This window comes from Poecilia mexicana, unplaced genomic scaffold (genome assembly GCF_051168715.1).
Source record: "Poecilia mexicana isolate PSO_F unplaced genomic scaffold, ASM5116871v1 scaffold_9, whole genome shotgun sequence".
Lineage (NCBI taxonomy): Eukaryota > Metazoa > Chordata > Actinopteri > Cyprinodontiformes > Poeciliidae > Poecilia > Poecilia mexicana.
Genome location: NW_028263378.1, coordinates 33,914,959 through 33,927,064, shown reverse-complemented (window position 1 = coordinate 33,927,064; position 12,106 = coordinate 33,914,959). Strand labels below are relative to the sequence as shown.

The window sequence follows — 12,106 nt, the reverse complement described above, 5'->3', positions numbered from 1 at the left end:
TACTGCCCACTCTGTATGTATGGCTGTTATGTTAAAACTCCAAGGTTGTATAGATGAAAAGAAAGAAAAGAGTCAGAAACATGCAGTTCAGTCATAATGACTATCATTGCTATATTCAGCAATTGTGTCCTTAGGACCTGAAATCATGCAGCCAGGATCCCAACATTCAACTTTATCTCAGTTTCTTGCCTTTGAAATACTTCAGCTCCAGCTTCACTGCGTAGCTCGGCTACTGAATGTCAGTAACTCTTATTATTAAAGGAGCATTATGGATTTTTTCCAGGCACATAGTGCCTTTTTATAGCACAATCCAGTAATACCTCCAGTTGTTATGAAAATGCTGTATATGTCAAACATGACTTAAAAGTAATTTAACTTCACATCATAGTCGTATCTGACACCTTAAAATTGGACTCTGACTCTTTACCCTTTCCAACACTCCACCTTCAGGACTTCATCATGACAATGCTCTTCCATGATGCTGTTAAGAACTATTCTTAGGAGCGTTGCACTGAGTAGGAGTTTGCATGATGAGCTCAGCAGACATGCACTTCCACCAAGTGTTTGCTAATTACTGCTGCCACTAGTCTGAAGGACCTGAGTGGGGAAGCAGCTTGGCTGGTGACTGCAGCTCTAAGGGCAAACTTTGGCCAAACAGGTGGGGCTTTTATGAACAGGTGTTAAGGCTCCCCTGAATGGTTGCCATGGGAGATTCAAAGATTTCTCAAACATGCATAAAAGAATCTGAGCAGCACTCCAGGTATGTTTTTGATGAGGGATTAACATATGAAGCTGAAAAAAATTTATTTTACATAATGCGCCCTGTTAAAGTTCTAAAGAATCTTTACTTGCATCAAACATTGGTCTTTATGTTGCAGCTGCATATCTCAGTATTGTGAGATACAAAAGAGGAATGCACACACTCTGGATTAAGACTCACCATGAATTGTGGTTGGAGGGGCAATAAAACGAGGGTCTGGGTCATCCGAGGGAGCTGGGGAAGGTGGCGGGGGCACGAAGTTGGAGAGGGGGACCCCCTGGGTGAAGGAGTCCAGACACATAGAGTCAAAGTACTGGGCAGCCAGGGTCTTGGAGTTGTTGGCGCTGGGGTTGAGGGTCTGGGCCAGCTGGTCCAGGGTGCTGTTGAAGGGGGTCTTAAGGACACATGTTGCCCCCACACCTGAGGGAAGTCGGAGGGTGTTGATGATCTTGTGTGGCCTGGCATCTGGTGACAGCGTACTCCTGCAGTTCCAAGAACCAGACAGTTACACAGCACACTGCTTCACTTATACTTGGCTCAATCCTAGGACCCCTCTTATTTAATATCTGTATGATCTCATTAGCTCAAGTTATAACAGGAAATAAGATCAGCTACCTTAACTACGCAGATGATACATAGCTCTACATTACGAAGTCACCAGGTGACTCTGAACCCATCCAATCACTGAACAGATGCTTAGAACAGATAAATGTGTGGATGTGGCAAAACTTTCTACAACAGAAACAAAACTGAATTTAGTGCCTTTTGACCTAAAGAAGAACGATCTAGAGTCGATGCACAGCTTCACTTGCTACAGCTGGAAACTACAGATCAGGCTCAAAATCTGGGATGGACTCTGACCTGAACCTTCAGAGCCACATAAAGACAGTCACAAAGTCGGCCTTCTATCACCTGAAGAACATCTCCAGGACTAGAGGACTAATGTCTCAGCATCTAGAGAAACTCATCCATGTTTATCTTTAGTCACATTGATTCCTCCAGCAGCATCTTCACAGGTCTGACTGAAAACATCAATCATCCAGCTGCAGCTGATCCAGAACGCTGCTGCTGCTGTTCTGACTAAAACCAAGAAGATAGAAAACATCACCCCAATTTTAAAGTCCTTCACTGACACCCTGTAGCTCAGAGAACAGACTTTAAAATACTGTTAGTTTGAACAACTTAGCACCACAATACATTAAAGATCTGCTGCTGTTGTATCAACCTTCCAGACCCCTCAAGTCTTCTGCTCTGCATCTCCAGAACCAAACATGGAGAAGCATCATTCAATATAATCTCTGTTTGAATAGATAACAAATAACAACTTGATAAAGTTATTTATTCAAACCTGTCTGAGATGGATGTAAGCATGTAACCAGCAAAAATTGGGAGATTTTAGATATTTGTGTGTTATTTCTGTTTACTTATTGCTTATTCGCAGGTGTGCAATTAAAATATTCTCCCATTTGGCCAGGAAGAGTGAGAAATATGAGTCCTGTGTGTTTTTGTATATTCCACAAATTTGCCACTTTCTATTCCCCCATAGCTCCAAAAACAACAAGAAAAACCAAATTATGTAACTGCTTGCATCTTAAAAGGTTGGAATGCAGCAGCAGGAGCAGGTCCAGGCACCGTTGTTGTAAGAACCACAGCTGCTGTTACCTGTATTGGGGCCTGTCTTCATTTGCGTAGGGGATGAAGTTGCCTCTGGGCTGGGTGTAGTTATGATACTGAGAAGGAGACAGGATGAGTGGTGGTAGATCCCCTGTGAAACACAACAAAACCCAGCCTTCATCACGTTTTAACCACCTGCAGCACAGCCAGCAATAAAGGCTGGAGCACAGCTTATTGATTCTAACTGAAAGGAAGAGCTCACCGATCTCAGGCACGGATAAGGCCACAGTCATAGCAACACAGACAAAGAAAGCAGGCAGGAGGATCTGGGAGAAGAGGCCCTTGGTGTTTCTCTTGGCACAGTGGAACCTCTTTATGATGAGGCCATGAAACTGACTCAGTTTCAGCCACCAGCCCTCCAGCTTGAAGCTGCCCTGCCCCTCCAGGTCTTCCAGCTCTGAGGAGGTGGGATTTTCTGGATCGCCTGCAGGGAAGAGGGATGTAATGGTGTGAAAACAATAAAATCAAACTAGAAATGTGTGAATTAGGAGACATGTTCTTTTTCATTCAGGAATTCTGACTCTTTGGTTTATTGTTTTTAAAGCAAAAAAAACAAACAAACAAAAAAACAATTGGACGGTGAGTGGATCATTTTCTCCTTCCATCTCTGCTTCCCTCTACAGTGAGACAGAACTTGAGCTAACCTCTCAGGCTGGCAGAGTCTGACTCCTGGCCGTTCTCAAACAGAGGGCAGTAATCCCCAAAGAAGTCTGCATACAGCCCCCCCTCGTCTCCACGCACTGAGCCCACAGATGAGGAAGATTTCAGTGACAGCTGGCTCTGGCTGAGCCTGGAGCACTGCACCAGATTGCTCAGCTCAACCTCAGACTTCTCGTTGTGCAGCGAGGGTCCGGTCTCAGGCGCTGGTCCATCCTGAGCCCCTGATCCCACTGACAGCTTTCCCAGTGAGCTGCCCCCAGGCGAGCTCTTCATGTCTGCAGACAGATGGGAAACCCCAGGTTACTCAGCCTGCAGGAGAAGAGGTTGAGTGGAGACTGAAGGAGTGCGGTCTGACCAGCATCACTGTTGTCCAGAGACTGGTCCTCCTCAGAGACTTTGAGGAACACTTCCTCCAGCGTGGTGTCCATCACTCCAAAGCTGGTCAGAGCCAGGCCAGCCAAGCTCTGCTCCAAAGCCTGCAAACACACACACAGTATGGTTCTAAATAAATAAAACTATCTGACTTTATTATAAATGATGGTCAAACCTTTTGCTGTGTGTCTGTATTTCTGTCTGCTCAGCAAGATTAAACAGTTAAACTAAATCCAGAACAGACATTAGCTGCTAAAAAGGAACATTCAAAGTTTGATGGGCAGTTGTTGCACTTTATGACCAGCAGCGTCTCTCAATTTAAACATTCTTTTAACTTTATGCCCTACCTCTCTTCCCTTTTTGCTCTTTTTCCTTTCCTTTCTTTTTGCAATTGTTTTTGTGATTTTTATTTATTTTTTTTTTTTACAATATTTCTTCCTAATTAAATCCCCACCAAAATCTATGTTTTTTTTTTCTAAAAAAATATTAGTAAAAAACAAGAAGCAGATAGACTGGACACACACATGTTTATTTACATAAGTGGCTTCATTTTTGTTACTCGCCAAATCAATCACAAACTTGACAAACTCCATGTCCATTATCTTTGAGACCGACACAAAGCTATTTCCATTAATTAATCTTATAAGTTGATCAATGCAATTGATAAAATTTTCTCAACGAGACGAGTGATCAAAGGAGAGCCTGCATAACAGGGTTTCTGCTGGTTGGAGCTGGTAACCAGCAGAAATCTTGGCATATCGACAAATTCAGAAGACGTCAGCAGTCGTTTCAGCCGTTGTCAAGCTGTCTGATCAGTGTGATGGATTGGGCCTTCTGATGAACGCTCAAACTAATATGCTATCAATGCAATTCCTGCAGAGATTTCCAGCCCGGATGCAGGTCCTGCAGCTCACTAGCAGGATGGAATCGATCTAAGAGAAGTTGCTAGTTCGGTCTGGCGGGAACGGCCATACCAATTTGGATGATTGGAATCAACAGAGATGCACCAGGAGACTTTAAGGCAGATGGAAATTAAAAAAGTCTGCCCGATTGAAAGAATATTGTCTGCATCTGAACTGTGTCCGTGTCGGCCTTGGCTGTCTATCTCAAATGTCCTGGATGATTTGTAAACAAGATGCTCCTTCCCACTTTGTTCCCTTCCTCAAGGCATCTGTGCAACTATGGAGCAGAGTGCTCCCACCGACTTGCTCTCAGGTAAGAACCCTGTATCAGAGACCTTAGCCTGGGAGTGGCTGGCTGTACGGGGTTCATGGATTTACTGCACACACATATCTCATGGGTACAGACACACATTCCCCGATTTTCACCACCTTTTGCTGGCCGCAAGAATGTTGCTACTTGTGCTGGGGTTTTTGTTATGCTTCCTGTTGTGTCATTTTAACACCCTGTCTTCTTCTTCTTCTTCTCATCACCAGAAGAGCATTTCCAAGCGTAATTACTTATTTACTTTAGACCACCATTTAGCTTTATACTATTATATCAGAACAAGACCTAGAGAAACTCCTGTTAGTTTATAAATTGTGGAGTACTTAGCAACCCTGAAAAAGAATCACACATGAAGAACCAACATTTAGCTTTTTCTTACTCTTACCTTTGTGTCTTTCTTTTGGTTTTGATGTTTTGTTTGTATTTCCTTCTAATTCATGCAAAGCACTTCGAACTGCCTTGTTGCTGAAAATGTACTATATAAATAAAATTACATTTACCTTCTAATAAAACACACACACACACACACACACACACACACACACACACACACACACACACACACACACACACACACACACACACACACACACACACACACACACACACACACATTTGTCACCCTATCTTTGTGGAGACTTTCTAGCAACTTCCAGTCATTTCTGCAGCCTAACCCAAACCCCAATCCTAACCAAAACTCAATTCACACTCTAGTCCTAAACCTAACCCCTGACCCAAAAACAGTGTTTCTCCTTGTGCAGACCAGGTTTCAGTCCCCACAATGCATCCAATACATGGCACATACACACCACACACACCCACACACACATACGTGGTCAGAATATGTTAAAGAAAAATAAATATATACTCTGCTTCCTTAAATTCAACAGACAAAATGCTGCTCATATAACTTCATACCATCTGTTCAAATTCCACAAATAAATTCTGCTCAATCTATAGTGCTGAGTTGTGGCTGGAATTTATCTGCAATCTTCTCAAATAATATCTAAAAAAAAAAAAAAAAAAGCATAGCTCAAACATTTTGGAACTAAACTCAGCTAACTAAAGGTTGATCCCCATGCAGACTGTCTGGAAGAAATCTGCAGATTTTCACAGACCCTGTTGACTCCAAGTGGAGCTGGTTTGTACCTGGAACAGCCTCTCAAAGCAGCCCTTCTTGACTGATTCGGAGGGCAGGACATAGGAGAGCTCAGTGTTGGAGTCGGACACCAGCAGGCAGGTAGCCACAAACTGCTGAATAAAGTCGGTGACCCGGGTTTCTGAGCAGGGTGACAGCGAAGAGGATGGAGATGAAGAGGAGGGAGACTTGGGCTGGCTGCCCTGCCCTAGAGGGTCAAACCAAGACACAAAGGCTGGTAAAGGCACCACAAGGACTGATATGTAGTCTAACAGTAACCAAATGAATCAAGAATCCAGGTTCAACTAATCAAATGTGGCAGGAACAATGTGAACTCAATCAGGATCAGGACAGTAAGGTTTAAGCATGGCTTGCAGCTTGATCATGTGGAATTTGTTTTTTTTTTTTTGTTTTTTTACACTGACAGGAAAGTTGGTGTTTATTTTAAAGCAACATCAACAATAATATTATGTTAAAGCTGCAGTAGGTAACATAAAAATGTGGGACTGATGATGTGTGAAAGCTCCTCTGCCTCCTCTCTGTTGTCTTACTATTATATGCATAAATACATCACTCCCAGTCAGAAACAACCAGAGACAGGAGGAAGGGCTTGGCAGTGACAATCATGCTTCTATAAGTGCTGCTCACTCTACTCCCCAGCTCATTTCGTACTGCTGCAGCTGTGCTAACGACAGGGACAACCTAACAATACAGGAGAGCCGTTTATCAGCCATCATGGGTGGCCATGCATTCACAGCAGTCTCTGCTGTGGGGGCGGAGCTGTATCACCCCCGAGAGGAAGGAGGAGGGGCTTGACACCTCACAGAGACAGTTACCTACTGCAGCTTTAAACATGCTCATAAAACATGGCAATGAATTTACCAAACCAAAGCAGGAGATCCTGGGCATAGACATGAACACATAGACGAATCAATGAGCATTGAGTCCTACGTTAAGTCGCCGCCATCTTCAGTGTGGCATTAGAGTGGTCAGAGGTCCATAATTCATATCCTGCATGGACTTGTTTCAATCGTTTTACAATACAAACTATCCATTGACATTACCTTTTACAGGTACGAATGAAAGAATAACATTATTCTAGAAGCAGAATATTGTGACTTTGCAGCCAGAAACTAGCTTCTAAACAACCAAGAAGTATTTCCAATGTAACTAAATTGGCCCAAAGTAACTACTCTGGTTATAATTTTCTTAGCTTAGCTAATTTTTTTCATACTGTGTAAGTTTTCTAATGAGACAGAGCTAATGAGAAACTGCTGTTAGAATGGAAGTGCATTACAGACCAGAGGATTTTGGAAGGACAGGTTGGACAGGACGAGAGCTGGAGCTGCTTTTCTTCAGTCTTCTGTTTCACAGCTCATTTCCACAATGTCACAACTATGCCGTTCAGATGTTCAGATTCTACAAGTCAATGCCCAATATGCTGAAAATCTGTTTTTTCAGAATGTGAAGAATCAGGGATGAATTTTCTATTACACTGTTAGATAATTTGTCTTTCATCCTTGGCTTTAGCCTGTGTACCAGGACGTCGCAGAAATCACTGGACTGCTCCCACTTGACCAGCAGACTGAAGCCCTTCCATTGTTGGTAGCATAATATAAATATATCTGTATTTTAATGTACTCTTCTTTTTTTTTTTTCTTTTTTTTTTTACTTTTTGTGTATTTTTAAGTGAAATACCTCAGTCTGAAGTCTTAGGGTATTGTCTATGCTGTCCATAGCATACTGTAATTAAATATTTTTTCCTAAAAAAAAAAAACAGTAAGAGAAGTATGTAGCTGATGTTTGACAATGACTGATTTATCAAAGTGTATTGTTTTTATAATAAAATACCTAAAAATTAAAAGGAGCATTTTTTCTTCATATCTTGAAACGACAAAATGAACATTAAATTATGGAATTGTGAAAATATGTTCATGAACACACCTCTGTAAAGCCGTGTGTCTGTTCATCAATGTCAATATAAAAGCGATTGGTCAGAATATGTTGTATCAAATATAAACATTGTGCTCTTTATTCAGAAAGCCTCCAAAACAATTAATCACATCAACAAGTTAGAAATGTTGTATTTAGTGCTTTTTTGATTCTCAAATATATTATAGAAATGTGTGTGAGAGAATGTATCAGTGAGATGAATTAACTTAAAATACTTTGCATTTTAGGAAGTTCGGTCCATTTACTTGGATTATCTTAATGGAAGATATGCCACAGTCAATAAGGCGGACCCTGCAGTAACGGGCCGACCCGATCAATGAGGCATCTATGTATTCATGTCTGTAATCCTGGGGATAGAAACATTTCTTATAAAATAAATAACAACTGGATGTTGTTAAAACTGCACTTACAAATATCAGGAAAAGTCCTAAAGACTTTCCAAAAGGCTTTACATTTTGGAAAGGTTCTCATAATTTGGGTTTCCAAACCCTTTTGTTTGCTTTTGGAAACAGTCAGCTAATGTACTAGGAAAGAGTACATTAGCTGACTAATGTACTCTTATTCCACTAATGACTAATGTGCTTAATTCCACAAGCAGTCAGGTTTCATAGAAAACTGTTGATCAAGACCTCTTTAAAAGATTATGGGACTGTGAGGTTACTTGGAAGGAAAATCTAAAGAAATAAGCGAGGGCTCAAGGCTGTAGATACATACCTCTGCCTTCACTTTGCTTTTTCACCAGCGTCAGTTTGTATCCATCTCCATAAGTGCTCTTCAAGAAAAGTGGTGTTCCACAGCACTTCAGCTTTCCATGTGAGATGATGGCAATGCGATCTCCCAAAAGATCGGCTTCATCCATATGATGGGTGGACAGCAGGATGGTCCGGCCTGCAGCAGGCGTACAAACAGATAATTACTGACAGCAACACATTAAAGGACAAGAGGAACATTGGCAGCAAAGCTTTGAAAACACATGTGGGGCATTGCAGGAAACATTAGCATAAGTCAATGTTGTCAACGGCAAACAGGATCTAAACTACAATACGACCTCCATAAAACTCTGAGCCAGGAGGACTTCACTACACATGAAGAACAGGAAGTCAGACAACACTTGATGAGGCTCATCCCCTTGTGTTTAAGTCAGCAGTTACACACACACACACACACACACAGCTAATGTTACAACACTTTAAATATCAGCCTGGATGGAAATAAGACTGCTTTAAGATCCACTCACCCTGTTTGTACTTGAGGATCAGGTCCCAGATGGCCCTGCGGGCGTAAGGATCCACCCCCGCAGTGGGCTCGTCCAGAATGACGGCCCTGGAGCCGCCTACGAAGGCGATGGCCACCGACAGCTTCCGCTTCATCCCACCTGACAGGGTCTGGACCAAGCTGTGGCGCTTGTTAGATAGCTCCAGGTCCACAATCATTCTGAACACACACACACACACACGCACACACACCCAATCAAGTCAAGTTTATCTGTGCAGCACATTTCAGGAGCAAAGTGCTTTAGATGATTAAAACAGAACACAACAAACTACAGCAAACTACTAAAAAAGAAACATTACAGTCCAGTAGCAAAATAAAAGTCATAAACAGCTGTAACCCAATCTCAAATGAATCTATGTTTCAAATACAACTCTAAACAGGTGGGGTTTTAGTCTAGATTTAAAGGAACTCAGTGTTTCAGCTGTTTTACAGTTTTCTGGAAGTTTGTTCCAGATTTGTGGTGCATAGAAGCTGAATGCTGCTTCTCCTCATTTAGTTCTGCAGAGCAGAACGAGAACCAGAACCAGAGGGGTCTGGAAGGTTGATACAACAGCAGCGGATCTTTAATGTATTGTGGTGCTAAGTTCTTCAGTGATTTATAAACTAACAACAGTATTTTATAGTTTATTCTCTGAGCTACTGAGCCAGTGTAGGGACTTAAAACTGGATGATGTGTCAGGTCTCCCAATCACCAAGGTTTCTAGTGGTGGGACGGGACTTTAACTTCTGTTTAGATACAGACCATGTCCATCCATCCATCCATTTTCTTCCGCTTATCCGGGGTCGGGTTGCGGGGGCAGCAGCTTCAGAAGGGAGGCCCAGACTTCCCTCTCCCCAGCCACTTCTTCCAGCTCCTCCGGGGGAACCCCAAGGCATTCCCAGGCCAGCCGAGAGACATAGTCCTTCCACCACCGTCTCCTGGGTCTTCCCTGGGGCCTCCTCCCGGTGGGACGTACCCGGAACACCTCACCAGGGAGGCGTCCAACAGGCATCCTTACCAGATGCAGGAGCCACCTCAACTGGCTCCTCTCAACGTGAAGGAGCAGCGGCTCTACTCTGAGTCCCGGATGACCGAGATTCTCACCCCATCTCTAAGAGAAAGCCCAGCCACCCTGCGGAGGAAACCCATTTCAGCCGCTTGTGTCCGTGATCTCGTTCGTTCGGTCATGACCCAAAGCTCATGTCCATAGATGAGGGTGGGAACGTAGATCAACCGGTAAATCGAGAGCTTTGCTTTTTGACTCAGCTCTCTCTTTACCACGACGGACCGGTACAGCACCCGTTTCACGGCAGACGCTGTGCTAATCCACCTGTCTATCTCCCGCTTCCTTCTTCCCTCATTCATGAACAAGATCCCCAGATACTTAAACTCCTCCACTTGAGGCAGGACGACCCCCTGACCCGGAGAAGGCACTCTACCCTTTTCCAGCTCAAGACCATGACCTCGGATTTGGAGGCATTATGTCTCCTCCCAGCTGTTTCACACTCTGCCGCGAACCGCTCCAGCAAGAGCTGCAGATCACGATCTGATGAAGCCAACTGGACCACATCATCTGCAAAAAGCAGAGATGCGATCCTAAGGCCACCAAAACGGATCCCCTCAACACCGTGGACAGAATTTTGCAGCCTAGAAATTCTGTCCATGAAAGTAATGAACAGAATCTGTGACAAGGGGCAGCCTTGTCGGAGTCCAACTCTCACCAGAAAAGAGCCCGACTTACTGCCGGCAATGTGGACCAGACTCTGACACCAGTCATACAGGGACCTGACAGCCAGTATCAAAGGGCCTGTTACCCCATACTTCCGGAGAACCCACCACAAGCCCCCCCTAGGGACACGATCAAACGCCTTCTCCTAGTCCACAAAACACATGTAGGCTGGTTGGGCGAACTCCCACACACCCTCCAGGACCCTGCTGAGGGTGTAGAGCTGGTCCAGTGTTCCACGACCAGGACGAAAACCACACTGCTCTTCCTGAATCCGAGGTTCGACCATCCAGCGGACCCTCCTCTCCAGGCACCCTGAATAGACCATACCAGGGAGGCTTAAGAGTGTGACGCCCCTGTAATTGGAGCACACCCTCCGGTCCCCCTTTTTGAACAGGGGGACCACCACCCCAGTCTGCCAATCCAGGGGAACTGCCCCCGATGTCCATGCGATATTGCAGAGTCGTGTGAGCCAACACAACCTTACAACATCCAGAGCCTTAAGGAACGGGTGTCCACCAACGGGTTTGAGGGTTGCCACCATGACAGGCACCAACAACCTTGCGGCTGCAGCTCCAATAAGCCACCTCGGCAATGGAGGCACGGAACATGGTCCACTCATACTCAATGTCCTCCACCTCCCCCGGAACGTGTTCGAAGTTCTACCGGAGATGGGAGTTAAAGCTCCGTCTCACAGGGGATTCTGCCAGACGTTCCCAGCAGACCCTCACTACACGTTTGGGCCTGCCAGGTCTGATCGGCTTCCTCCCCAACCACCGGAACCAACTCACCATCGGGTAGTGGTCAGTGGACAGCTCCGCACCTCTCTTCACCCGAGTGTCCAAGACATACAGCCGCATATCCAATGAAACTATGACAAAGTCGATCATCGAACTGTGGCCTAGGGTGTTCTGGTGCCAAGTGCACATAAGAAAACCCTTATGTCTGAAAATGGTGTTCGTTATGGACAATCCGTAACAAGCACAGAAGTCCAACAACAGAACACCACTCAAGTTCAGATCGGGGGGGCCATTCCTCCCAACCACGCCCCTCCAGGTCTCACTGTCATTGCCCACGTGAGCATTGAAGTCCCCCAGGAGAACAAGGGAGTCCCCAGGAGGGGCACTCTCCAGTACCCCCTCTAAGGACTCCAAGATGGGTGGGTAATCTGAACTGTTGTTCGGCCAGTAAGCACAGACAACAGTCAGAACCACGTCCTAAGAGCCAGCTTCTGCAGCCGAGGATCAGACTGCCAGGGTCCCCTCCCTCGTCTGCCGCTCGTAACACAATGCACCTGACCCCTTTGGCCCCTCCGACAGGTGATGAGCCCATTGGAAGGGG

The 12,106-nt window shown here is 44.7% G+C and overlaps 1 protein-coding gene across 2 annotated transcripts in view; it reads right to left on the bottom strand.

The window, feature by feature from the left end:
• Positions 1-12,106, bottom strand: part of abca2 (ATP binding cassette subfamily A member 2) — a 142,322-nt gene that overhangs the window by 26,613 nt on the left and 103,603 nt on the right. For both annotated transcript variants that reach the window (XM_088009186.1, XM_088009187.1), the window contains 8 exons: positions 9,022-9,218; positions 8,499-8,672; positions 5,843-6,039; positions 3,450-3,570; positions 3,079-3,369; positions 2,637-2,858; positions 2,423-2,525; positions 941-1,242 (listed from right to left, as the gene is read on the bottom strand). In XM_088009186.1, coding sequence (XP_087865312.1) covers positions 941-1,242; positions 2,423-2,525; positions 2,637-2,858; positions 3,079-3,369; positions 3,450-3,570; positions 5,843-6,039; positions 8,499-8,672; positions 9,022-9,218 — 1,607 coding nt within the window. The remainder of the gene's footprint in view (positions 1-940; positions 1,243-2,422; positions 2,526-2,636; positions 2,859-3,078; positions 3,370-3,449; positions 3,571-5,842; positions 6,040-8,498; positions 8,673-9,021; positions 9,219-12,106) is intronic.